The sequence below is a fragment of the Diceros bicornis genome, chromosome 18 (genome assembly GCF_020826845.1).
Source record: "Diceros bicornis minor isolate mBicDic1 chromosome 18, mDicBic1.mat.cur, whole genome shotgun sequence".
In the NCBI taxonomy this organism is placed as follows: domain Eukaryota; kingdom Metazoa; phylum Chordata; class Mammalia; order Perissodactyla; family Rhinocerotidae; genus Diceros; species Diceros bicornis.
Window position 1 is genome coordinate 29,041,079 of NC_080757.1, and position 26,284 is coordinate 29,067,362.

At 41.9% G+C, this 26,284-nt stretch overlaps 2 protein-coding genes and 3 non-coding genes across 15 annotated transcripts in view; 4 read left to right on the top strand and 1 right to left on the bottom strand.

Moving 5' to 3' along the window:
- RAD51C (RAD51 paralog C) overlaps positions 1 to 809 on the bottom strand; it is a 38,379-nt gene extending 37,570 nt beyond the window's left edge. For 2 of the 5 annotated variants that reach the window (XM_058560550.1, XM_058560552.1), the window contains exon 1: positions 638 to 807. In XM_058560550.1, coding sequence (XP_058416533.1) covers positions 638 to 755 — 118 coding nt within the window. In that variant the 5' untranslated portion in view covers positions 756 to 807. Of the gene's footprint in view, positions 1 to 637 lie in introns of all 5 variants that reach the window. The other 3 variants (XM_058560553.1, XM_058560551.1, XM_058560555.1) reach the window with 3 other exon arrangements.
- A 617-nt stretch (positions 810 to 1,426) lies between these two features.
- The window catches only part of TEX14 (testis expressed 14, intercellular bridge forming factor), a 129,282-nt gene continuing 104,424 nt past the window's right edge, over positions 1,427 to 26,284 (top strand). For 6 of the 7 annotated variants that reach the window (XM_058560561.1, XM_058560563.1, XM_058560556.1 and 3 more), the window contains exon 1: positions 1,427 to 1,490. The gene's annotated coding sequence lies outside the window, so the exon portion shown is untranslated. Of the gene's footprint in view, positions 1,664 to 26,284 lie in introns of all 7 variants that reach the window. The other variant, XM_058560557.1, reaches the window with a different exon arrangement.
- Positions 10,538 to 10,701, top strand: LOC131418025 (U1 spliceosomal RNA). Its single transcript, XR_009222821.1, has one exon. It is a non-coding gene; the product is annotated as a U1 spliceosomal RNA (small nuclear RNA).
- Positions 12,891 to 13,054, top strand: LOC131418036 (U1 spliceosomal RNA). Its single transcript, XR_009222831.1, has one exon. It is a non-coding gene; the product is annotated as a U1 spliceosomal RNA (small nuclear RNA).
- Positions 21,868 to 22,031, top strand: LOC131418047 (U1 spliceosomal RNA). The gene has a single exon (XR_009222842.1). It is a non-coding gene; the product is annotated as a U1 spliceosomal RNA (small nuclear RNA).

Genomic DNA, 26,284 nt, shown 5'->3' on the forward strand with positions numbered 1-26,284 from the left:
GCTTCATTTTTGCACACCTCAGGATACAGTGGTTCCCATCAACATATAATCTACAGTGTTCTGGAATGTGAGGTTTTGGTTTTTTTCAGTGAATCACATAAGAAAAGCGATGTCTTCTTTCTACCGCTTTCTTCAGGTTCTGGGGATTCTATTCCCTTTCTCACTCTTAGTATCTCTAGTCCTATCTCGAATCCCGCATTTCTCAAATTTAATCATTGCCCCTTTGATTTTGAAACAGCAAAAATCAGACAGCCTGTCTAGGTTCCAATCCTGGCTCCATAACTACCTAGCCCAGGCATCATGAAAAATTACTTAACCTCCCCAAGCATCAGTTCCTTCATCTACATATTGGACATAATCCACGTAAGAAGATTCTTTTGAATATGAATGAGATAACCCTCAGAGCATTCAGCAGGCACTGGCAGAGAAAGCAATTAGTAAACGTTTTCAAGACCACAGTTCTAACCACGCAAACCACGTTTAAGCGGAGTCAAGGAGCCGTTTCACGGTGTAAACACAGCGGTGGCGGCAGCAGAAGCTGGCGGAGACTGGGCTGAGGCCTGAAGGCGGGAGAACGGAGAGGGAGGCGACACAGACGGCGGCCAGCGTGCCTCAGCCTGCCGTCGGGAGTCGTTACCTTTGCTGAGCTCGGAAGGTTTCACCTCTAGGAGGTCCTCAGCAGTCTGAAAACCTGAAGACACCAGCTTCACCCGCACCGCTGGCGACAAGGGGAAACTAACTAAACCCCGCTGCATTTCAAACCCGGACGCCTACGCGCGCAGCCGCGCTGACCCAGAGCTACTAAACCCGGATCGACCAAATCCCGCTCGCTCGCGCTCGGCCGCGCCGTGTGACGTCAGACGTAAAGCGAAAAGGGCGGGGGCGCGGCCTGGCTGCACGCGGCCTGAGGCTTTGTGGCTCTGTGGCGGTGTGTTAGATTTTCACACTTCTACATCGTTTCCATCGTGATTCTTCCAAATCCCTTTTAGGGTTTATCCATCAAACCTACATCCTGACAGTAAAAGATAGATGGAGACCGCAGGCTGGATAGCCAGGCCTAGCAGGCCCTGTACACTACATTTCTTCACCTCTGCCTTGGCCCGTTGGTTGGAAACTTGAGGGTTGTTAATAGGAATGATACCCCCCCCCCCCCGCCCCGAGTGGGAGTAACGCGTACACACACACTGGCCAGTTGCCGGTTTAGGGTATGGAACGGTCATATAAGGATTAATCTGTGTTCTCATTATAGGGTTTCAGTCTCTTGACTCTTCTCGCCCACTGTCCCCCTTGGCTTCCCCCCTCGCCTTTCACGCCCTCGCCCTCGCCCTCGCGAGGGATTGTGGGTCAGCCCCCCACCGCGCGAGGAGAGCTCGGCGCAGAATCGGCGCAGAATCCCTGCACCCCCCCCACACCAGCCCGCGAGTCCAGTCTGGAGCGTGGTGGTTTCTGAGACCGTTAGTTCTTCACGGCTAGAAGCAATAGCTGGAAAAGTAAGCAAGTAATGTCCACATATTGGGCTGGGCATGGGCTCCCGGGGCCCTGAGAGGGAGTAGTTGGGCTGCTCAAGAGCTCCTGCTCTGGTACAGACTTGGGAAGGGACCGCGAACTTGGAGGGAATTGAGAGGCAGTTTCGAAGGTGGTTACGCAGTGTTTCTTTGCCTAGGTGAGTATGATTTAATTAGGGGAGTAACTCATTGCCTACCTTTTGCGACGGTTCTTAGCCTTGACTTTTCTTTGTAGCTTAAAGGCACTCTCTAAATATTGCAAATCAGAACCCTTTAAGTATGTAAGGTCTAAGGAAGGAAACATGTTAAGCACGCTAGCAAATACCACACATTTCAAATGCTCACAACCATGCTGCGAGGAAAATAAGGACATAGAAGCTCAGAGCACAGTTTTCTTGAAGTCAAAATTAAAACCTGATACCCTTTTTTCCACCCCGAGCTACCTCCAAATTGTGAGCTCCTCTTGGGGTGGGGGTGGGGAATTCGAGACATATTTGTCCTCCATTTGGTAGGGCAGGGAAAGTCTGGCAGGACTGGTCAAAATGTGGTTTTGTTTGCCACTCAGTACATTGCTTAACTGCAAGTATGATCCACATCTGGGCATTACATAAATGTTGTCCGTGTAGAGAACTCATGGTTTTCCTTATAAAGCAGCCAGAGTCTTGGGTGAAGAGATGGTGTTGACATATTCAGGGATAGCTCTTCAGTTAGTTTGGTCAAACTGAGTGGAATCGGTCGTGTTTAGAATTTTGTTTCATTGGCAGTGGAGAGTTAAGAAACTAGTCGACTCTGTAGCTATACAATTATGTGTTAGTATCTCATTCTGACCCTTGAGTTGCTTATAATTACTGTTTCCGTCATCATTCTTAAGATCTCTTTAGTATAGTTTGCTCTATATTCAAGTGGGATCCTCGGATCCAGGTTTATGAGGCCAGGTACCAAATCCCATACCAAACAAAGCTATGACATTTTTATGGAAGGTGCACGTTCCTATAGTGGCAGGTTTTCTCACATATTTTCTTTAGAGAGGGAAGAATTGAATGATTTAACTGGTAACCCATTTAAAACATTTTCTTTTAAACGTTAATAAATTGTAGAGTAAAATGCAAACATAAAAATAGATTTTAAGATAAAAGTAAGACTTTAAAGAAAGATCTAGTTTAAACGGGATACTTCAGTAGCCTCCCAAAGCTTCTTGAGAATGTTTTTATTTTCCTTTGCGATTGGGGTTACTTGAGGAAAAAGTTTGAGAGGCACTACTATGGGCAAACAAGCATGAGCTTTGAAGTCATACAAAAATTGGGCTTCTATCACATCTCTGGAAATTACCAACTGTGAGACTTTCAGCAAGTTACTCAGTTTTCTCACCTGCAAGTAGAAGGTAATATTTCATGGGGTTGTTAGAAATATTAAATTAACAGATATAAAACATTTAGCACAGAAATGATATATAATAAATCTTAGTTTGTCCATTTTAAAATATTCTAACGTGTTTGCATTTGAAAAGCCTTATTGAACACTTAGCTCAGCAGAGTGCTAATGCTGTAATGCCTACAATTGTAAATTGCCAAAGAAATGTATGCTTTTACATATTTTATGTGACTTGATCGTTATAATAATCCTGTGAACAGTTTACTGGGATCCCTATTTAAGACTAGCACACTGAAGATTGGATCACTTAAGCAAAATTAAATATTTGTTAAGTGCTAGTAATATGCAGGAAGACAGGGCAAACGAGACAGAGTCTGCCCTCATGGAGCCCGTAATCAGGATCGTTACTGGGTATTTCTGACTTGTGTTGCATTCCTGACTTCTGTTGCTATCTAGATATAATACTAAGGGTAGGAATGAGCTATTGCTGTCAATATCTATAATTAATCTAAGTATTCAAATAAGGAGACATTTTCACACTGACGGCTATTTTCTAGAGATGTGAGAGAGGAATAATATGAATATTTCTGTTATAGCTGGGAACTTTATTTTCTTTTAGCCTAAGAACATAGAACTTTTAAAAATGGTGACCTTGCATGTTCAAGTGGATTAGGAAATAGGAGAGAGAAATGAGTGCTGTTTGGATGGAGAAGAAACTCCAAATCAAGGCTTAGCTTTAGAGGTGATTGTGATAAAGCTTGAGGCCTCAGACATATATGTTTAGAGTAGCAGTATCAATTACACAAGGCCTTATACATAGTAGGAGCTCAATATATATTTGTTGTCCACAAACTCTTTCTTGAAACATTCTTCTCACTTGACTTCTGTGATGCCACACTCCAGATTTCCTTCCCGCCCATCTGGCTTTTCTGTCTCCGTTGGAAGCTCATGCTCCATTACCTGGGCATGAAATGTTAGAGTTATTTTAAGGCCCTGTAGCAGAGTTTTCGCTGACTACTCGGTTCTATCCTCTCCTCTCCTCTCTCATTCTCTCAGCCTCGCTGCTATCGTATTCACATTAACAGTTCAGTGACTATTTATATGCCAATGATTCTTAAATTTCTGTTTCTAGCCCTGACCTGTTCTCTGACTTGCATATGCAAATATCTAATTGCCTACTGGACAGTGTAAAGTCTCCAACCCAGCCTATCTTAAACCTAACTCACTATCTTCATCCTACTCCGCAGACCTTGTCCTCTTCCTGCATTCTCTACCTCCATGAACTGAATATCTATCCTTCTGTCTACACAAACCAGAAATCGAGGAATCATCCTCAACACCTCCTTCCCTTTCACTCCACGTATTCAATGTATCCACAAATCCTGTCAGTTTTCTTTCTAAAATATCTAGGTTATGTTCATGTCTCCCTCTCTAGACCAAGCTCCCACCATTTCTCTTGTAGGTACTGCAAGAGCCTTTTAGGTGGTCTCTCTGCGTCTTGTCACCTCTGCTTCTAGTCTGTTCTCCCATGCTGCAGCCAGTGTCCTTTCTACAGTCCTTTCAGTTGTTTCACTCCCTATTTTGCTTTTAGGATAAAGACCAGATTTCTTGGTCTGACCGGTGGCTTAGCAGTTAAGTGCGCGCGCTCCGCTACTGGCAGCCCGGGGTCAGATCCGGGCGTGCACCGACGCACCGCTTGTCTGGCTATGCTGAGGCAGCGTCCCACATACAGCAACTAGCAGGATGTGCAACTACGACTTACAACTATCTACTGGGGCTTTGGGGAGAAAAAGGGAAAAAAAAAAAGATTGGCAGTAGATGTTAGCTCAGGGCCGGTCTTCCTCAGCAAAAAGGGGAGGATTGGCATGGATGTTAGCTCAGGGCTGATCTTCCTCACACAAAAAAAATAAAAATAGGGGCCGCCCCCGTGGCTTAGCGGTTAAGTGCGCGTGCTCCGCTACTGGCGGCCCGGGTTCGGACCCCGGGCGTGCACCGACGCACCGCTTCTCTGGCCATGCTGAGGCCGTGTCCCACATACAGCAACTAGAAGGATGTGCAGCTGTGACAGACAACTATCTACTGGGGCTTGGGGGCGGGGGAAGGAGGAGGATTGACAATAGATGTTAGCTCAGAGCTGGTCGTCTTCAGCAAAAAGAGGAGGATTAGTACAGATGTTAGCTCAGGGCTGATCTTCCTCACAACAAAATAAAATAAAATAAAAATATAAATAAATAAATAAAAATAAAAAAGACCAGATTTCTTAATAAGATTTACAGAAAGCCTTACGTGTTCTGACTCTCATTTACCTCTCTGCCTTTTACTCTCTATGCTCCAGCCACTCTGGCCCTTAATTCCTTGTGTGTGCCAGACTTTATCCCACAACAGAGCCTTTGCACGTGCCTGTAATATTACGTCTCCCTGCTTCATGCAGTTAACTACTGTTTATCCTTCATTGACCTGTTCTCTGACCCTGAACCTCTGCCTCCAACAAACCCCCTCAAACTAGGTCAAATCTCCCCTTTAAGGCTCTCATAGCACCAGGTGCCTTTGTGCGATCATTTTTTTACCATATGTCTCCCCAACTAAACATAAAGCTTCAGTAGAGCGGGGACCATGTGAATTTTGCTCACTATTGTTCTCCTAGAGCCCCTAGCCCAGTGTATGGCTATAGTAGGTGCTCAGTAGATATTTGTTAAAAGAACCGATGATTAGATGATTGACCTGCTCCTCTTTCCCTATATTTTTCTGTTTTGTACTCTTAAATATGGTAGAAAATATATACTTGTAGGATGTATCTATTTATAGAAAACAAATACAGAAAATATAAAGAAAATAAAACATTCATAAACTTTTTCAACTCAGAGATAATAATATTAAAATTTTGGTTTATTTCAATCTTTCTTCAAGTTCATATAATGTATTTATTTTACATACTTGTGATCAAATTGTATAAAATTTTTATGTCTTTTGTTTTTCACTTAATATTTTGTCAAAGCTTTCTCCCGTGTGATTGAAAATTATTTGAAAATTAAGTTTAATGTTTGTGTACTATTCTGTCCTGAGGCCCATTTGGACAGCTGAATTATTTCCAGTTTTTTGCTGTGATGAAGTAGTGTGCTTACTCTCACTCGCTTTTGCTAAGGATACATTTCTGGAAGTAGAATTCCTGGATCAAAGAGTATGCACATTTTCGTTTTAAATCATATTGCCAAATGTTTGCACCGCTTAGACTCCTATGAACAGCACATGAGGGCTGGTTTTCCCACCTCCACCAAAGCACTGGCCCTTAGCAGTCTTTGTGTGTTTTTTTTTTCTCTTTTTTATTGGGGTATAATTGACTTTAAATGGTTATCATCTTCTATTACTAAGAGAGGTTAAAAATCTTTTCATATAATTTTATTTGCCAAATATATTTTATCATTATAACTATCTCATTTATATCTTTTGCCCACTTTTAATTGTTAATAGTGGTAAAATACATGTAACATAAAATTTACCATCTTAACCATTTTTAAGTGTACAGTAGTAGTGTTAATTATATTCACAATGCTGTGCAACTGATCTCCAGAACTTTTTTATCTTGCAAACCTGAAACTCTGTACTCATTAAACAACAATTTCCCATTTCTCCTTCCCCCAGCCATTCTGCTTTCTGTTTCTATGAGTCTGACTACTCTTGATACCTTTTATAAGTGGAGTCATATAGTATTTGTTTTTTTGTGACTGTTTTATTTCACTTAGTGTAGTGTCCTCAAGGTTCATCCATGTTGCAGCATGTCAGAACTTCCTTCTTTTTTAAGGCTGAATAATATTCTGTTTTATGTATATACCACATTTTGTTTATCCATTTATCTGTGGGTGAACGCTTGGGTTGCTTCCACTTCTTGACTATTGTAAGAAATGCTGCTATGAACATGTGTACATCCTTTCCCACTTTTTTTTTTTTTGAGGAAGATCAGCCCTGAGCTAACATCCATGCCAATCCTCCTCTTTTTTTTGCTGAGGAAGACTGGCTCTGGGCTAACATCCATGCCCATATTCCTCCACTTTATATGGGACGCTGCCACAGCATGGCCTGACAAGTGGTGCGTCAGTGCGTGCCCGGCATCTGAACCGGGCCACCAGCAGTGGAGCCTGGGCACTTAGCAGCTTCGCCACCAGGCCGGCCCCAAAACCCATGCTCTTAATCCATATGCTGCCTACCCTCTCTCATATGCATATTCTATCATACAGGATATTTGCCTAACTCTATATTGTAAATATCTTCCTACTTTGTCATGTGTATTTAACTTAATAAAGTTTTCTACTTTATTGAGGTTTTGTGTATGCAAATCCAGTCAAGTTTGTGTTTAATTCTGACTTTGGTAACATACTTAGAAAATCCTTCCTGGGCCGGCCCCATGGCTTAGCGGTTAGGTGAGCGCGCTCCGCTGCTGGCAGCTCGGGTTCGGATCGCACCGCTTCTCTGGCCGTGCTGGGGCCGCGTCCCACATACAGCAACTAGAAGGCTGTGCAACTATGACATACAACTATCTACTGGGGCTTTCGGGGTGGGGGGACTTAATAAAAAAAAAAGAAAATCTTTCCTTTTTTCAAAATTATAAACATAATCATCTGTATTTTTTCTACGTTTGGCTTACGATTTAATTTGGCTATTTTAATCTGATTTTTTTTTAATGTAAAATAGGAGGAAGGAAGCAGTTTTTTCCTTTCCAGTGATGAGCCAATTTCCTAAGCACTCTTTATGGGGTAATCCATTTTTTTCCCCATCTATAGGAAGTGCTACCTTTATCATATATGTTTATGTACTTAGGTCCCATATTCCTGGTATAAAACCTATTTAGTTATTGTGTATGTTCTAATATCTTACTAGATTCAATTCATAAAGATTTTATAGATGTAGCTAAGAGTTTTGCATTTTTTTGTTCATAAATGAGATTAATCTGTGAGATTATTATGTCTACTTTGGTTTTGGCAACAGTTTTGCAACGTTTGTAAAATGAACATAAGCTTCTCCACTTTTTCTGTGCTTTGTTAGTATTTAAAAATCACATATAGTTCCTTATATTTTTCTACAAAGAAATGTTGTGGCTCTCCTCCAAAGTTATTAAGGTCTGAAGGGCTTCTGTGAGGATTATAGCACTAATGTTTTTCTTAACCTGCTTGAGCCACAAGAGTGGAGGACAGTTACCTTTTTTGCCCTAAGGCAGACTGTCTTAGACAAATATTTTGATAACTAGTCCAGTAACAATGAAGTTCTTGTGAATATTGAAATTAGCCTTGTGGAGACTATGGATCCTTTAAGGGCTCTGTGCTATTTAAGAAAGCACTGCTAGTCACAGATCTGAAAATGGAATTTTGAATTTGAGTTTGATGGTAACAATAGTCTAGTTCATAGACATCACCTTTTTCCCTTACATGAGTGGTTCCCAACCAGATTTCAAGATATCTTAACTTTTATTTCACAAAACAAAATATAGATATTTTGTTTATAGATAATATCTACATGTATGTAAGTTTATGTATGTGTGTATATTTATAACATAATACTTCCTTCTTTTTTTTTTTTTTTGTGAGGAAGATCAGCCCTGAGCTAACATCTGATGCCTATCCTCCTCTTTTTTCTGAGGAAGACTGGCCCTGGGCCAACATCCGTGCCCATCTTCCTCTGCTTTATATGGGACGCCGCCACAGCATGACTCGACAAGCAGTGCGTCGGTGTGCGCCCGGGTTCAGGAACCAGCGAACCCCGGGCCGCCGAAGCGGAGCGCGTGCACTTAACCGCTTGGGCCGCCAGGCCAGCCCCAATACTTCCTTCTTTAGAGGGAGAAGGTCTGTATGTATCAAACTGGTGGACTGACAAAAGGTCAGACTTCAAGAATAGTTGCAGCTCACGTCATAGAATCCCCTCCCCCCTCCACCCCTATATCTTTTTCTCTGTTGTAGACACCTCTATGTTCTCAGTTATTGCTTGTTCATCTTTAATAAGATTTTTTTTTAAAGCATTATTTCTTCCTGTTTTAAAGATACAAAACTCTGGCTGGCCCCGTGGCTTAGCAGTTGAGTGCACGCGCTTTGCTGCTGGCAGCCCGGGTTCGGATCCGGGCGCGCACCAACGCACCGCTTCTCCAGCCACGCTGAGGCGGAGAAGGATGTGCAGCTATGACGTGCGGCTATCTACTGGGGCTTTGGGGAAAAAAAGGGGGAGGAGGATTGGCATGGATGTTGGCTAATTTATTTTGGCGCAGGAGAGAAGACCAGAAGAGTCCTTCTGCAGGATAAAAAGACTTGGGAAATAGAGTGTTTCTTCCTTGATCTTGGAGAGACCATTGAAGAACAGTTAAACTTGGAAACTCCAATTCTAATGTACAGTGAAGAAGGAAGTAGAGGAGTGAGAAGACTGATGATATTTATTATGTGGATGTGGAATATGTGGGTTATTAACCACTGCCTGAGACAGGATTTGCTCTTTTTAAAGAGTCTAATAGGAATCTAGCAGGGATCAAGAGTCTCTTGTAGGATGGATTCTCCAGTAGTCTTGTTCTGGATTTCAGAGACACCATTTGCTTTTTCCATTTGGAAAAAGCGACGACCCTGTGGTTGTAGTGTTGAGCACGGGAGGGTTTAAGGATACATGGAAACACAACTTATTCTTGCTTAGGAGGGGAGACACTCTGATCATGGAGGTAGTTTCCAATGGTGAGGGCCATCATCACATCCTGCTATGCGGACCCCTTCGACTTCTCCAAATGTTTGTGTGTAGAGGGCACGCTGCATGAGCTTTTTCCTAGTTGGCTTGGTTCAAAATTAGAATTAGCTTGTGCAACTCATCTTTCAAGTAAGGGTGATCATTTGCTGCATATTTGAAAGAGAGCATAATTGGTACTTGGGCTCAAAGGTTTGAACTGACAACCTATTTTTAGCAATACATGGACTGGATTTTCAAATGTAGTTTGGTCAAATTTCATCTTTTCAGACTTACTCTTTCAGTTACATGGATAGCAGCTTGCTGAGCTGCGCCAGACATTACAGTGACATCATTAGCTCCAAGCCCCTGAAAGAAGGAACTTATTTATGTTGTTTATTTTTATTTTATTTTTTTTTGTGAGGAAGATCAGCCCTGTGCTAACATCTGCCAATCCTCCTCTTTTTCTGCTGAGGAAGACTGGCCCTGGGCTAACATCCATGCCCATCCTTCACTTTATACGGGATGCCTCCACAGCATGGCTTGCCAAGCAGTGCGTTGGTGCGCTCTCAGGATTCCAACCGGCGAACCCTGGGCGCCGCAGCGGAGTGCGCCCACTTAACCGCTTGCACCGCTGGGCCGGCCCCTGTTGTTTATTTTTAGAGCATCTCTACCTTTAAGTTTTATTTGAACAGCACCACTTTAGCTATACTAGGAAAAGGAAGCGCTAAATGACATCAGCAAAAGGGGTGTGGAATATGTAGATAAGCGCAGTGACTGCTGGTCATGCTACACTAGGCATATATTTCCTAGGATTTTGGCAATATCTAGGTATACAAAATATGCTGCATGTTAATTATAGTTTGGAGACTCTTCGTTCTAGAAGTAAGAAGGTCGATAGACTGCATGAGAAAAGTGATCCTATCTTTAGAGTGATTTGAATCTGAGGGTGAGATGCCAGGCAATACTGACAACTCATACTTACCTGGCAGGGGAGATACCATGATCACGAAGGTGGTTTTCCCAGGGCGAGGCTTATCCATTGCACTCCGGATGTGCTGACCCCTGCGATTTCCCCAAATGTGGGAAACTCGACTGCATAATTTGTGGTAGTGGGGGACTGCGTTCGCGCTTTCCCCTGACCTTGGGTGTTTGAATGTAAGCTTCTGGTGTCTTTGTTTTTTTTGTTGTTGTGTGTAGTTACCCTTTTAACTTGTTATCTTAGGGCTTTATCTTAGTTGCATAAGGGTGTAGATAAGGTTTGTGGTACTGTAACTCAGAAGTCTAGAGGTTGGCCCTGTGGCTTAGTGATGTGTCCCGCTACTGATGGCCCAGGTTCTGATCCTGGGCGCATGCCGACGCACAGCTTGTCCGGCCATGTTGAGGCGGTGTCCACAGCAGCTAGAAGAATGTGCAACTATGACATACAACTATCTACTGGGTTTTTGGGAGAAAAGGGAAAAAAGGAGAATTAAAGCAGCTAGAAGGATGTGCAACTATGACATACAACTATCTACTGGGTTTTTGGGAGAAAAGGGAAAAAAGGAGAATTGGCAATAGATGTTAGGTCAGCTGGTCTTGCTCAGAAAAAAGAGGACAGTTCAGGGCTCATGTTCCCCCCCCACACACACAAAAAAACGCTGTCTGTCTCTCCATAGACATTCCTTGCCTGTGGTTCCTTTCTCCAGTCAGCAATTTAGCATCTTCTTTCTGCTGACATCTCTTCTGTCCTTAGGTTTCTTTCTCTAGTCTTCCTGCTTCCTTCTTAATTATAAGGGCCTGTGATTTACATTAGGCCCACCTGGGTAATTCGGGATGCTTGCCCTATCTCAAATCCTTAATCGCATCTGCAAAATCTCTTTTGCCACAAAGTAAGGTTCCAAGAATTAGGACATTTTTGGTGGGCTATTATTCAGCCTGCCACCTCAACAAAACCCACAGATATATTTGTCAGGAGCTGTAGAATGACGTCACTGAAAAGGTTCTCGGAGCATGTAAATGAGCACAGTGTCTGCTGATCTTGTTCACGTTGTACATACGTTATGATTATTGCAAATGTTCTGGTATCCAAAATGCTGTTATCTGGCTTTTACAGTTTAGAGAAGTCTTTATTTCATTAAGTGACGGTCTAGAGCTTGTGTGAAGAGGGTGTCGATATGTGTTGAGTGTTTGGAATGTAAGGGAATGTGAGGAAACTTGATTGCGTAGTTTGTGGTAGTGGGCGACTGCATTCGTGCTTTCTCTTGTTTCATCCTATTTTCAACCATAGTACGTATATCTTGACATGGGTGGCAGTTAGTGCTTGTGTGTTCGTTCACCTAGTACCAAGTTGTGTAGCAGAATGCGGTGTACTTCTCTGTCGACTGCTAGAGGGCTGTTTTTGTACCTAATTGTTACCAAGGTGTGTACCAAAGAAGAGGTTTCTGGGGAAGATTGAGCAAAGGAATGCACCTAGGGCAGAGGATAAAAGGGGGTAAAGAATTTAAGAGACTGTCTTCAGGTTGTTGAGTGAGTGTGAAATGATAGATTGTTTCACAGAAGGCTGGGAGTTTATAATTTACTTTTCTGAACTGGGTAGTTACGATTTCAGAGCGGGGGGAGAGAGAGAGGCAGGTCCCTCTAGAGAGATAGGCAGGTCCCTCTTAAGTGTTTTGAGGATTCATTCATCAGCCTGGAGTCCACAAATACAGTGTGACACTGAAATTTGCTTAACCTTTTTGTGCCTCAGTTTTCACGTCTATAGAGATAACAATGGTACCTACCTCATAGCGGAGTTATGAAAATTAAATTGGTTATTATATGTAAAAGGCTTAGAACAGTGCCTGGCATATAGTAAGCATTAAATAAGTGTTACTGCTATTAGTATCATTGTTACTATTTTTGTAATTATTACTGTTACTTGTGATTCACACTTGGAAGCTATACATCTGATTTCAACGCTTATGAAAGAAAAATCTATAGTTTCTAGCAGGCTGCAAAACAAAAAGAATCTGAGTTATCACCTGCTAATAGGCTCCTCACAGGCCGAGTTTTCTTTTCCAAAGCCAGAGAAAAGACAGAATCCGGGGGTGGCGACAGACGTCATCCGCGGAGGCGTGTGATATGTAGATGAAGAATTCCGGTGCAAACTGGGAAAGGCTGCTTCCCCTTGTGTGTTTCGGGATGTGGTTTGGGGAACTTTCAAAGACTACCAATCCTCCCAAGAGTTTCAAGATGTTTGATTTAATTTTATGCCACATTATGGAGCTTCTAGGTGAACATTTACATTAGAACCCTACTTAAATAGTGGTATGCACACCGGGCTATGAAGGCCACGGGCTATGACAGCTCATACTTACCTGGCAGGGGAGATACCATGATCACGAAGGTGGTTTTCCCAGGGCGAGGCTTATCCATTGCACTCCGGATGTGCTGACCCCTGCGATTTCCCCAAATGTGGGAAACTCGACTGCATAATTTGTGGTAGTGGGGGACTGCGTTCGCGCTTTCCCCTGACATTTGTGTTTCTAACAGAAGGTTAACGTGGTGCACGTGTGATTCGGTGTTTTCATTATTGAGATTTAAAGTAGGGGTTTATAAAGGTTTAGGAGGTTTGTTGGAGGGTCTGTGGCATTTTCTCATTTTCTTTTCTTCTCCAAATAGACTCCTTAATAGTCCTTTGGTTTTAATTATTTTTATCTATTTTTGTGCAGAAGGTCAGCCCTGAGCTAACACCCATGCTAATCCTCCTCTTTTTGCTGAGGAAGACCGGAGACTGGCTCTGCGCTAACATCTATTGCCAATTCTCCTTTTCTTTTTTGCCCCCAAAGCCCCAGTAGATAGTGGTATGTCATAGTTGCACATCCTTCTAGTTGCTTTATGTGGGACGCGGCCTCAGCATGGCCGGAGAAGTGGTGCGTTGGTGCACGCCTGAACACGGGCTGCCAGTAGTGAAGCGCGCGCACTTAACCGCTAAGCCACGGGGCTGGCCCCCTGAATAGTGCTTTGAATGACTGTTTCTCAGAGTGGTTCCAAGTTTAAACCAAAGCAGACACTGAACTCTAAACTGAGTTTCTATTCAGTTTTTCTCAAGCATGGACTGCCTAAATTGTGGCAATGAAATGAATAGCTGCCCTTAATTACTGTTTCTCTTTATTTTATCTCTGGTGAGAAAGAAGGATTAAGGTTTATTTCTGGCTAGTGGTTCTCTTGGTCAATTTGAAATCTGGACTCTTGAGGGGGTTGAAACAACTAGGGTGTATATTACCCTCTTAATCAGCTGTTTTTCTCTGCAGTGTGGCCAATTTGGGACTTCGGAACCCTGTTTTAGGAGGCTACAGTCTTCTGTTAATCTTTTCTGCTTCAGATAAAGTTGGACAAATTCGGCTCTCCTTTATTATTGGTGCTACACTTGGATTGGATCTGGGTATTTATAAAGCCCCTTAGCAGGGTCTTCGAGAACCTATTGGTGGCAAGTGGAATGTGTCTGCAGGTGATCGTTATTCCTTTTTGTGCTGCTGATTGTGTTTCAGTTTCAGGGTATGGTACGTTCTGGTCCTTCCTAATTCCCAAATCTAGCTATTCTGAGGATTTTCAGTGACCTCCACACTCATGCTCACCTGTCTTATAGAAGCAGTTCCTGCTTCTCCTTTGTAAAACTAATCTTTGTCTATCTGAACTTCCAGTCTCTTCCTGACCCTGAGCAATCTGACCAGGTTTACAGTGTCTCCAGAGGCCTGGTATATAAAAATATGATCTCTCATTTGGCTTCTAAGTTTAAATACTCACCTGATAATTAAAAATAGTCACCTGAGTACTATTTCTGGGAATTTGTTTAAAACTAAGTGATGAGAGAGACAAAGTGCAGATATTTTGCAATATGCTTTTTAAATTTCTATCAAAGTAACACATATACTTCATTTAAAAAGTCACATAGTCCTTTTAGGCTATAAGCTGAGTTCTTCGCCCACGTCTTCCCATTCTCCAAGTCCTTTTCAGATGGAGACACTTTCCACTTTAAAATAACTAAAATTTGATTCTTCTGACATTTACAAACCTCTGCATTTATAAATAAATGTGTATTATATTACCCTTTGATGCGTTCGTTTTTGACATTGTCTATTTTCGATAAGGGTAAATGAGGATTTAGCTTTCTTGCATCACCATCTCTTTTCTATTTTTCTAATATACTTTAAAAACCATTTGGTTAAATCAGTATTCAGTGTTTATATTCAAACATTACTCACAGCAGAGCATTGTTGTTGAATGTCATTAACTTTCCTTTAATTTTGTTTTTCCTTTGGTTAATTTTATTTTCCCATTGTTTAATTTTACCTTTTTTCACTTGGCTACTTGTCTTTTACCCATTCCTAATTTTTCCCACATCTTCCAGTAGCCTCTTGTTTTCCACAAGGTCCACTGGGCCGGACCGTAGTTTAAATTTTTTTTTTTTTCCTAAAGATATTCTTTCTGGGGCCAGCCTGGTGGCATAGTGGTTAAGTTTGCCCATTCTGCTTCAGCAGCCGGGGGTTCATGGGTTCAGGCGGATGTATGCACCACTCATCAAGCCATGCTGTGGCGATGTCCCACATACAAAGATAGAGGAAGATTTGCACAGATGTTAGCTCAGGGCCAGTATTCCTCAAGCCAAAAAAGAAGAGGAGAGTTAGCAACAAATGTTAGCTCAGGGCCAGTCTTCTTCAACAATAATAACGAAAAGATATTCTTTCTGGAGATCTTTCTACTTCTGTTTTTCTTGTATCTAAACCCATTGCTTTTTCAGCCTACTGCATAAGTGTAATAGTTTAAATGGGGTGTTAAGTTTTCCTTCATGACTTCAAAGGCATCACTTTATTGACTTATAGCGTCCAGAAACTATTGAGAAGGCTTTCTGATTCCTGATCCTTTTTATGTGACCAAGCTTTTCAGTCTCTCTCAGAAAAGTTAAAGAATCATCTCTTTATTTTCATTGTTCTGTAGTTTCCTAATGATGTGCCCTAGTGTGTCTTATACGCATTCATTGTATAGGGTGCTTGATGAGGGCCCTTTTGACCAGAAAACCTTCCATGTTGGGAAATTCGCTTATATTATTTTATTGATGATTTCTTCCCCTTGGTTTTTAATTTTTCTAGAACTCTCCATATTTGGATATTAGAACTCCTACAATGGTTCTCTAATTTAAAAAAAAATTCCATTTTCCATCTATTTATCTTTTTTGTTGAACCCATGTATTCAGTTTTTTATTTCTACAATCATATCATTAAGACCTCTTTTTTTGTTCTTGGTTCTATTTTTGTATAGCTTCTTGTAGTACTTGTTTTTCAGATGCAAGTTCTTCTCTTATCTCTCTGAGGATTTTAATGGTAGTTTTTATTTTCTTTTTTAGTTTTCTTTCCTTTGCATAGTTAGTTTCCTCCAAATTGTCTTTTGGTTGGTTGGTTTAGCTACTATCTTTCATATTAGAGGCTTTTGTCAAATGTCTGGTCCTCCTTGGTGGTTCAGTAGTCCTTGATTGTTAATATGAGGAATCATATTAACAAGTAGGGAACTGATTGGAAGGTCTGAGGGCCAAGGTGAGGTGTACCACCTTTCTGCTTCCCTGCAGAGCGATCTGGCTCCGCCTTTGTAGAGGAAGCACATGTCAGCGTCTTTGGGGGCTGGTCCCTGTGGCCTATTGGTTAAGTTCAACGTGATCTGCTTCAGCGGCCCAGGTTCAGTTCCTGGGCGTGGACCTACACCACTCGTCTGTCAGTAGCCATGCTGTGGTGGCGGCTCACATACAAAAAGAGGAAGATTGGCAACAGATGGTAGCTCAGGGTGAATCTTCCTCAGCAAAACAAACGAACAAACAAAACATCTTTGGGACTTTTGGTGTTCGTGTTCCTCAGAGGAAACTTCCAGTATCCTAGAAAGTTAAGGCTTGTTTGCCAGTGTTCTGGAAACCAAATGGAGAATAGAGGGAGGGGATCTCAGCATTCAGCCTTTGGAATGCATATGTCCATCCTCTTTTTGGTTAATGTTTAAGCTTTCATCTGCACTTAGGATCTTCTCCAGAGAGTCTCAGTTGTACCCTCCTCCAGTCTTTCTCACCACTCTAGATAGTGCCGGGGTAGGCAGTTCCCCAGCAGCGCAGGGAGGGAGGGGTTTGCACATCTTTTCTTTTTTTTGCCCCCAAAGCCCCAGTAGATAGTTGTATGTCATAGTTGCACATCCTTCTAGTTGCTGTATGTGGGATGTGGCCTCAGCATGGCCGGAGAAGCGGTACGTCGGTGCGCGCCCGGGATCCAAACCCGGGTCGCCAGTAGCAGAGCACGCGCACTTAACCGCTAAGCCACCGGGCTGGCCCAATATCTCTTCTGAAATAGCTTTCCATCAACCCGGTTTCTTAGTATTGCCCCATTTCACTGGTTCTAGAGGTTCTGATACTGTTAAATCCGGAGTTTTTTGAGAATTTTGCAATGTCTGTTGGATTACTTTTCAGCTTTCCCCAGAACTGGTTTAAGATTTGAGTGTCCCCAGTCTAGTTCAATCATTTGTCATTTAAAACTGTCAAAATTATGTTGCTGCTGTCCCCTTTGTCCTCTCCATTCTTGAGAGTTGTTGCCTTTTTAGAAATTGCTTTACTGCAGTTTTTGTGAGGTTTTGGGAAGGAGTGAAATTTACAGGTGTTCAATACACCATCTCTACACAGAACCCAGAATTATTTACAGTGGTGAAAAATTGAACCCAACCTAAATGTCCAGCAATTGGGGAATGATTATATGAATTATGGTCCATCCCTAAGATGGACTGTCATGCAGAAATTTAAAATTATGCTTCCTGTATATTTTTAATGAGAGAGAATGAAGTTAATTGATAAAATAATATAAGCAGTAATTGTTGTATTATCTCAACTGTTTTGTTTTATTTATTTATTTTTTTATTTTTATTTTTATTTTGTGAGGAAGATTAGCCCTGAGCTAACATCCATTGCCAATCCTCCTCTTTTTTGCTGAGTAATATTGGCCCTGGGCTAACATCTGTGCCCATCTTCCTCTACTTTATATGGGACGCCGCCACAGCATGGCTTGACAAACAGTGCCTTGGTCCGTGCCCGGGATCTGAACCCTGGGCCGCCAAAGCAGAGCGTGTGAACTTAACCTCTGCACCACCAGGCCGACCCCCATCCTAACTATTTTTAAAGAAGCAAGGAATACCCTGCTCTAGAGGACCATAGCCTAGTGGGTGAGGTAACTCTGAATACCAGGCAGAGAGAAAGCGAGGCAGTAATATCGGCACAGTCTGGATTGCTCTCAAGGTCACCCACGGGTGTTATTGTGTCTTAAAACTGAGAGAAACCAAGCCAACCTCTGATACAACTCCCAGGCGATTTTACCAGGGTATTACTGCTGTTTTAGTAGTTCTGGTAGTTGCTTTTCGCCTTGTTTATAATCAGTCCTCTTGGCTCCCTGGACAAGCAGTGATAAAGAAGTGACTTCAGGCTCCAGAGATTGAGGCAGGTGTTGGACCGTGCCTAATATGAAAAGCTTCACAAAAAGAATAGAGAGGCTGAGGTGTGCGCAGACTTTTTCTCTGAGTCATGGTGGAATCAACTTGTGCTATTGGGAATAGATGGGTAACTTTGCTAAGAGTATGGAAACATGCATTCTGTGTGCTTTTTTATCCCCCCTTTTTCAGACAACTGTATCAGAACCCAAGACTAATCCATTCAAAGTAGTGATTTCAGAAGGCAATGCATGAATATTAGTCCTAGAGCCATTGCTCAGATCCCATTAAGAAAATCTTTGTGGAAGTGCCTCCTGAGTTTGATACCCAGTTCATTCACCTCAGCCAACATGTATGGGGTACTTTCTGTGTACAAAGCTTCATGCTGGATGAGGGGAAGGCAGATGCCCATGGAACACAGTCCTTGTCACAATTGGTGGTCTATTTGGGTAGAAGTAGGGAAAACATTATATGGCACAACAGACTGTAATAGAAAGATGAGGACATCCTCAATTGTGGTCACCTTTGTCCCTTTGAAGGTGGTTTTATATATATATATGTAAATATAAATATATATATTTATTTATTTATTGGTAACAGCTTTATTGAGGTATAATTCACATACCATACAATCCACCCATTTAAAGGGTGGTTTGATTGCCTGGAGCCCCATCTTATGAGTTATAAAGCTGAAGTGTTACTATTAAAAGCAAAAAGACTAAATATTCTGAGTGCTTCCTCTAGAAAAATTCTAAAATGTTGGGAGCAAAAAACAACCTGAAAAGCTGGAAGAGAATAGCACTCATTGGGAAGGATAGCTTATGGTACATTTGAATAGAAAACCAGCCTCTTCTCTTTATAATCGGTCCTCTACTTTACCGCCCATGTCAGTTCCCTGCTTGCGCCAGCTCTTTGGGGACCTGTGGGCACTGTCATGATCAGAGTAGTACAGTTTGAAAATAAAGGCATCCTACTTTTGTAGAACCTGAAGACTCTTTCCTACCTCTCAACATGTGGTTTTCTGGAATGCAGTGCAGTCACTAGACTCTGTTTTATTGAGTTAGATTCTTCTAGCTGAAGAGGAGAAAAACCAGTTAGCACTTTGGGGGCAGAGGACCTCCAGAGTGCAAGTAGAAGGGCGAGTGAGGACCAGGAGAAGCCAGGGTCAGCAAGGTGACTCTCCTCCCCTAGCTGCTGAAAGGTGAAGCTCAGCTAGTTCTCATCAGCTAGTGGTGACCCAGGACTTCTTCACATGCAGGGGGCAGTGTGATTTGTGTGGCAGGGAGCTGCATTTATGCTTTCCCTGATACTTGCTTTTCCAAAGACTGTATTTATTTTCTTTCTTTCTTTCTTTTTTGGTAACAGCTTCATTGAGTTATAATTCATGTTATACAATCCACCCACTTAAAGTGTACAATTCAATGGTTTGTAGTATAGTCAGAGAGTCTTGCAGTCATCACCACAATCAATTTTAGAACATTTTCATCATCCCACAAAGAAACCTATATCCTTTAGCAGTCATCCCACAAACTGCTCCCCCATCTCCTCCAACCCAGCAACTACTAATCAGCTTTTTGTCTCTATGAATTTGCCTGTTTCATATAAATAAAATCATATAATATGTGGTCTTTTGTGACTGCTGTCTTTCATTTAGCATAACTTTTTAAGGTTCATCCATGTTATAACATGTATCAGTACTTTATTCTTTTTTATAGCCAAATAATATTTCATTATGTAGACATACCACCTTTGTTTATTCATTCATCTGTTGATGGACATTTGGGTTGTTTCCACCTTTTGGCTATTATGCATAATGCTGCTATGGTCATTCATGTGCAAGTTTTTGTGTGGATATATGTTTTCATATCTCTTGGGTATATACCTAGGAGTAGAATTGCTGGGTCATATGGTAATTCTGTGTTTAACTTTTTGACTGCCAGACTGTTTTCCAAAGTGGTTGCACCATTTTACATTCCCACCAGTAGTGTACAAGGGTTTCAGTTTTTCCACATCCTCAACACTTGTTATTATCTGTCATTTTTTTTTTTTAATGAAAGACAGCTGGATTTTCAGGTTTCCACATTTAATCTGTTGTGATATCATGCATCAGGTAGCCTCAGGAAAGCTCCACTTTAATAATTTTATTTATTTATTTTTCCCTCAAAGCCCCAGTAGATAGTTGTATGTCATAGTTGCACATCCTTCTAGTTGCTGTATGTGGGATGCGGCCTCAGCATAGCTGGAGAAGCGGTGTGTCGGTGTGCGCCCGGGATCCGAACCTGGGCCGCCAGCAGCAGAGCGCGCGCACTTAACCACTAAGCCATGGGGCCGGACCTATTATCTGTCATTTTAATTCTAGCCATTCTATTGGGTGTGAAGTAGTATCTCATAGTGGTTTTGATTTGCATTTCCCTGATGACTAATAATATTAAGCATCTTTCATTTGCTTATTGGCTATTGGCACATGTTCTTTGAAGAAAAATCTATCAGATCTTCTGCGTATTTTTAAATATCAAATTGGGCTGTTTGTCTTTTTATTGAGTTGTAATCATTCTTTACATGTTCTAAATACAAATTCCTTATTAGATATATGATTTACAAGTACTTCCCCCATTCTGTGGGTTGTCTTTTCACTTTCTTGATAGTGTCCTTTGAAGCACAAAAGTTTTTAATTTTGATCAAGTCAAATTTATGTAGTTTTTCTTTTGTCACTTGTGCTTTTGATGTTATGTGTAAGAAACCATTCTGTAAAATAAAGTCATGAAGATTTATGCCTGTGTTTTCTTCTAAGTGTTTTAGAGTTGACTTATGTTTAGATCTTTGATCTATTTTATTTTTTCTATTTATTTTTTCCCCCAAAGCCCCAGTAGATAGTTGTATGTCATAGTTGCACATTCTTCTAGTTGCTGTATGTGGGACGCAGCCTCAGCATGGCCGGAGAAGTGGTGCGTCGGTGTGCGCCCGGGATCCGAACCCCGGGCCGCCAGCAGCAGAGCACACGCACTTAACCGCTAAGCCACGGGGCCAGCCCTAGATCTTTGATCTATTTTAAGTTAATTTTTGTGTAAAGTGTGAGAGGTTGTCCCAGCACCAGTGTTGAAACTTTTACTGTTCTTTCCTTCATTGAATTAATTTGGCACCCTTGCCGAAAAGCAGTTGATGGTCAGTATGAGGGTTTGTTTTCTGGGTTCTCCAATTCTGTCCCATTGATCTATATGTCTGTCTTTATGCCAGTACCACACTGTCTTTATTACTGTTGTTGCTTTGTAGTAAGTTTTGAAATCAAGAAGCATGAGTCCTCCAACTTTGTGGTTTTTTCAAGATTGTTTTTGCTATTTTGTGGTTATTTCCTTTAAAAATGGGTTTTAGCCTAAGCACTAGGGAATTGTGAGTCAAATAAAATGGATATTGAACACAGCATTGTGAGAAGCTGCAAGAGTCTTTGATTGCTTAAGAACCTCAGACTCTTCAGTTTCCTTAATAAGTAGAAATCTCCAAAGCATTTTATTTACAGCTGCTGTAGCCTGTATTTCCCAGACAAAGGTTAGAATTTCTTCTAACAAGCTTCTAACAAGCTAGACATAGGGAGAAAAAAAAAAGGGAAGTGATGTCACATGGGCAGAGGGTGTGGATATGCAAATAATAAACGCAATGCATGCTCGGATCTTCGGAGATGCCAGAATTCTGGAGATGTCAAAAAAAGTGCGAGGAGATATGGACGCTTATTTTTCTTAGGATATCTAATGATATTGAAGTGTGTTTTGTGGGTACTGGCTCTTGTAGTGACCGTATGTAAAATGTCTTGTACATGGAAGGGTCTGGAGGCCAACCAACTCAGCTGTTCATACTTACCTGGCAGGGGAGATACCATGATCATGAAGGTGGTTTTCCCAGGGCGAGGCTTATCCATTGCACTCCGGATGTGCTGACCCCTGCGATTTCCCCAAATGTGGGAAACTCGACTGCATAATTTGTGGTAGTGGGGGACTGCGTTCGCGCTCTCCCCTGACGTTTTTGTTGTTGCTAAAGATAGTTCCGTTATTACTACTTTATTAAAGTCAGTCTGAGTAAGGTTGTGTTACGGGGTACTTTTTTCTCTGAGGTTTTTAGTCTTAATTTCCTGCTTTCTGTGTTTTTCCAGATAGGGGGGAGTTCTATGAGAACTGGGCTTTGGACTTTTGTCTATTTTGTTGCATTCCTAGGTTATAAGAAAGTGCTTTGTATGTGGTAAATAAAGGTTCAAGTGACAGGATGTCGAATGAATGAGTGAATACTGTAGTTATAGTACACGTGTGTGTAACCTGGTCTCACTTTTTTCTTTAAAATTTAAAATTTCTTTAATGTTTGTGTTTAGACATTTATGACTATTAATTTTTAAAGCCTGCAAGAATTAACACCAAAACCAGTAGAATTTGGGGTGATTTTTTTTCATTTGTTCTTTTCAGTTTTCCCAAAGACTGAATAGTTACTTTTAAAATCAGAACTGTTTCTCCAAAACGTGTGTTTTTGTTTTGCTTTATTGCTTTTCTCTCTTTTAAATTTGAGGTTGGAGGGAACTGTGAAGTCAGCTACCTGGGGTTTGTGATGTGATTATGTAAGTGAAAGCCTTTACTTTTAGGATGATGTTCCTGCTTTAAAAATCAAATGTGCTACTGTTTTAAAGGGGTTGTGCTTCTTGGAGGAGAAGTCCCAGAACAGGTATTTTGGAAAATGGGGATGGAGGGGAAAGTATAGGCAAGGTATGGTGATTACTGTGGAGTTTACATAGTAAAAAGCTAGATCATGCAGCTGTGGTTGTATGAAGAGATCACGAAGTTGCTTTCCCAGTTTGAAGCTAATTCACTGACTCTTCCAAATAATAGTTTGTGGTAGCATAGGCTGGTATTTTGACTTTCTTTTGGTTATGTATGGTCTGTTGAAAGTCTAATCCAGAAGATGCGCTGCCATTCCCACTCCCAGCAGTGTTTAGTTACCAGTAACTCTGGAATTTGTTTGGAGTCTAAAGTTGGCTGCTTATGTTGGAGGAATGGCATGCCATTCGGTTAACTAGCAGCCCAGGAATGGGAGCATGCTGTTTGAGTAATATAGATCTCTGCGGGGGCTGAGACAGCGGTGTGAGATGAAGATTTGGAAGTGAGCTATAGAAAGGGTTTAGTTGAATAGTTGAATTCACACCATAGTTGGCATCAGGAAGGTGGATGAATTTTTTGAGGAAAGAGCATGCAAGCTGAGAAAAACAACAGTCAAGGACTGGGCTTTGAAGAATTGCCCTAATTAGAGCAAGAGAGAAGAATGGACACCCTTGAGGAAGCTGGGGAAAGAGCAGAAGTGAGCACTGTAGTCAGGCGTTCCAAGAAGAGGTCACTGCTGATGGTGCTGAGGGATGGAAGAGAATGTACACTTTAATAGTCAGTAGTCATTAGTGACCTTTAAAAAAATGCAGTCATTTTCTGCATTGGTAGAGTTGGGGGCAATGGCAAGAAAACAGGCATAATACATGTTGGTCACATTAGTAATTTCTAATGAATGGTGGTGAAGACCAAGGTGAATGGTTTGAGGCTAAAGATGAAACAGACTTACTCAGGAACCACCAGTTACTATTGTCAGGCCAGGGGAAATTTCCCCCAAATCCTTCTAGATTCTTTTGGCTGGTCAAATTAAAATCTGACACAAAACAGATTAACAGGAGGAAAACAAGTTTAATTCATACGGAGGCCTCATAGAAATGGGACCTGAAGAAATGACCAAAGCAAGCAGCTTTTATATGTTTTAGACAAGGAAACAATAAATTTGTGAGGAATTGACAGGACAAAGAAATTTAGGCTTGGGTGCTTTTTTTTTTTTTTTTTTTTGTGAGGAAGACCAGCCCTGAGCTAACATCTGTGCTAATCCTCCTCTCTTTTTGCTGAGGAGGACTGGCTCTGAGCTAACATCTATTGCCAGTCCTCCTCCTTTTTCTCCCCAAAGCCCCAGTAGATAGTTGTATGTCATAGTTGCACATCTGTCTAGTTGCTGTATGTGGGTTGTGGCCTCAGCGTGGCCGGAGAAGCAGTGCGTCGGTGCGCGCCCGTGATCCGAACCCTGGGCCACCAGTAGCGGAGCGCGAGCACTTAACCGCTATAGGCTTGGGTGCTTAATTAGTGAGGAATGTAAGCAGAGTTTTGGCTTGGGGTAGTAAATTAGTAACGAAGTAACAAGGTTTGTTTATGTAGGCTTCTTGGCCCTGAATTCCCTAGCTCTGGTGATAAGGATGTCTCTCTGTCTCCTGGTGCAGGGAGGGTACAATTCACATGGGAGATTTATTTCCTGCTTTCAGGGGGAACAGAGAGAGATGGGTCAGAGTGCCCTTTTTGCATCAGCTGTTTTCTCAAGTAACTTCACTTCAAAATAATCAATATGCCACTGTGGCACATCTTGGGATGGCCTACTCTGAGCCCCAACACTATTTTTATGACCCCTTCTACAAATTAAACAAGGAGTACATCTTAGAAACTCCCCAGAGGCCAGCCCGCTGGCGCAAGCGGTTAAGTGTGCGCGCTCTGCTGCATCGGCCCGGGGTTCACCGGTTCGGATCCCGGGTGCGCACCGACGCACTGCTTGGCAAGCCATGCATGCTGCGGTGCCTTCCCATATAAAGTGAAGGAAGATGGGCACGGAGGTTAGCCCAGGGCCATTCTTCCTCAGCAAAAAAAGAGGAGGATTGGCAGATGTTAGCACAGGGCTGATCTTCCTCACAAAAAAAAAAAAAGAAAGAAAGAAACTCCCCATAGTCCCTGGGCTTGAGAATACCTTCATTTACTGCATTGACCACATCACATTGAGAGGGTCCTAATCCTGTGTTCTCTTAGGTTCCCTGATGCCAGAGAGACTTTAAATGTTCTGGAGGATTTTCCAGCTTTGCTCTCAGGAGATGAATTCCCCCAGTCCTTCTAACCTGATGTTTTCTCCACAGGTTAATAGACCCTGACTGTAAAGTGGTTTGATTATATATCAGTCTGTAAGCCACTGAGTGTAGAGGTTAAGAGTGTGGACTCACTAGCTCTGCTACTGTCTAACTCAGTGGTTTTAGGTAAGTTAGGTAACTGTCTTGTGCCTCATTTTCTTCATCTCTAAAATGGGGAATAATAGTAATAGCACCAGGGCCGGCCCCATGGTGTAGTGGTTGAGTTCGGTGCGCTCTGCTTTGGCGGCCCAGGTTTGCAGGTTTGGATCCCAGGGGCACACCTACACCACTCATCAGCCATGTTGTAGTGGCAACCCACATACAAAGATTGGCACAGATGTTAGCTCAGGGCGAATCTTCCTCAGCAAAAAAAAAAAAAAGTAATAGTACAGACCTACAAAGGCATTGGTGAGAATTAAATGAGATAATATCTTGTCCATGCAAATAACCAATAATCATTCTATAGATAAGAGAGATAAGGTGAATTTTACTTGAGCCAGGCTGAGGACTATAATCTGGGAAGGCAGTCTCCATAAAAGAAGATGGCTGTCCAGAGAAGCATGGTTGTCAGTACAGTTTTATACCTTTTTAGAACAAAGAACACATATCAAGCATGCCCAGGATACATATTCATCAAAGTTTCAAAGAGATATTCAGTTGCAGATTAGCAGGTCAACATGACCTGATGTCCAGGAGAAGGAAACTTAACCTTCAGGAGTACTGATACTGGCATTACCCAATACTGGCATCTTAGGAAAGGAAGTATGCATCCTTATCTTCAAAGAGTGTGTTCTTTTACCTTAAGATAATGTTTAACGCATTCTTTGCTTTAATGGTTAAAGCAGATGTACAATATATGTTTGATAAGCCATAAATCAGGCTTCTTAGTTCAAGCTGAATCAGCTTTAAACCAGACTAACTACCCCATACACCTCAATATATGAAAATTTCTTCTCAATCTGTAAAGCCGTAGAACAATGTCTGACATGTAGGAGCTATTCCATTTGTGATGTTAAAACAAGGAATTAACCCCTAAGATCCAAGTAAATGAAAGGAAAGCAAGAGAACAGTAATGTAGGGGGACTATGGAATTGAGAAAGTTTTCTTTTCTGGGTAAGGGACTTCTGTGTATGTTTAAAAGGAGAGGAGCTGAATCCAGGGCAGAGGAAGGGACTGAGGCCAGAGAGGATGGAATTGGGAGCATATGTGGAATGAGAGGTTTAATAAGAAAGGCGTTCCTTTGACAAAACAGAGAGGCTGGGCCCAGTGATTTTCAAACTTCATGGGTGTAAGAATTACCTGGAGAGTATGTTTTAAA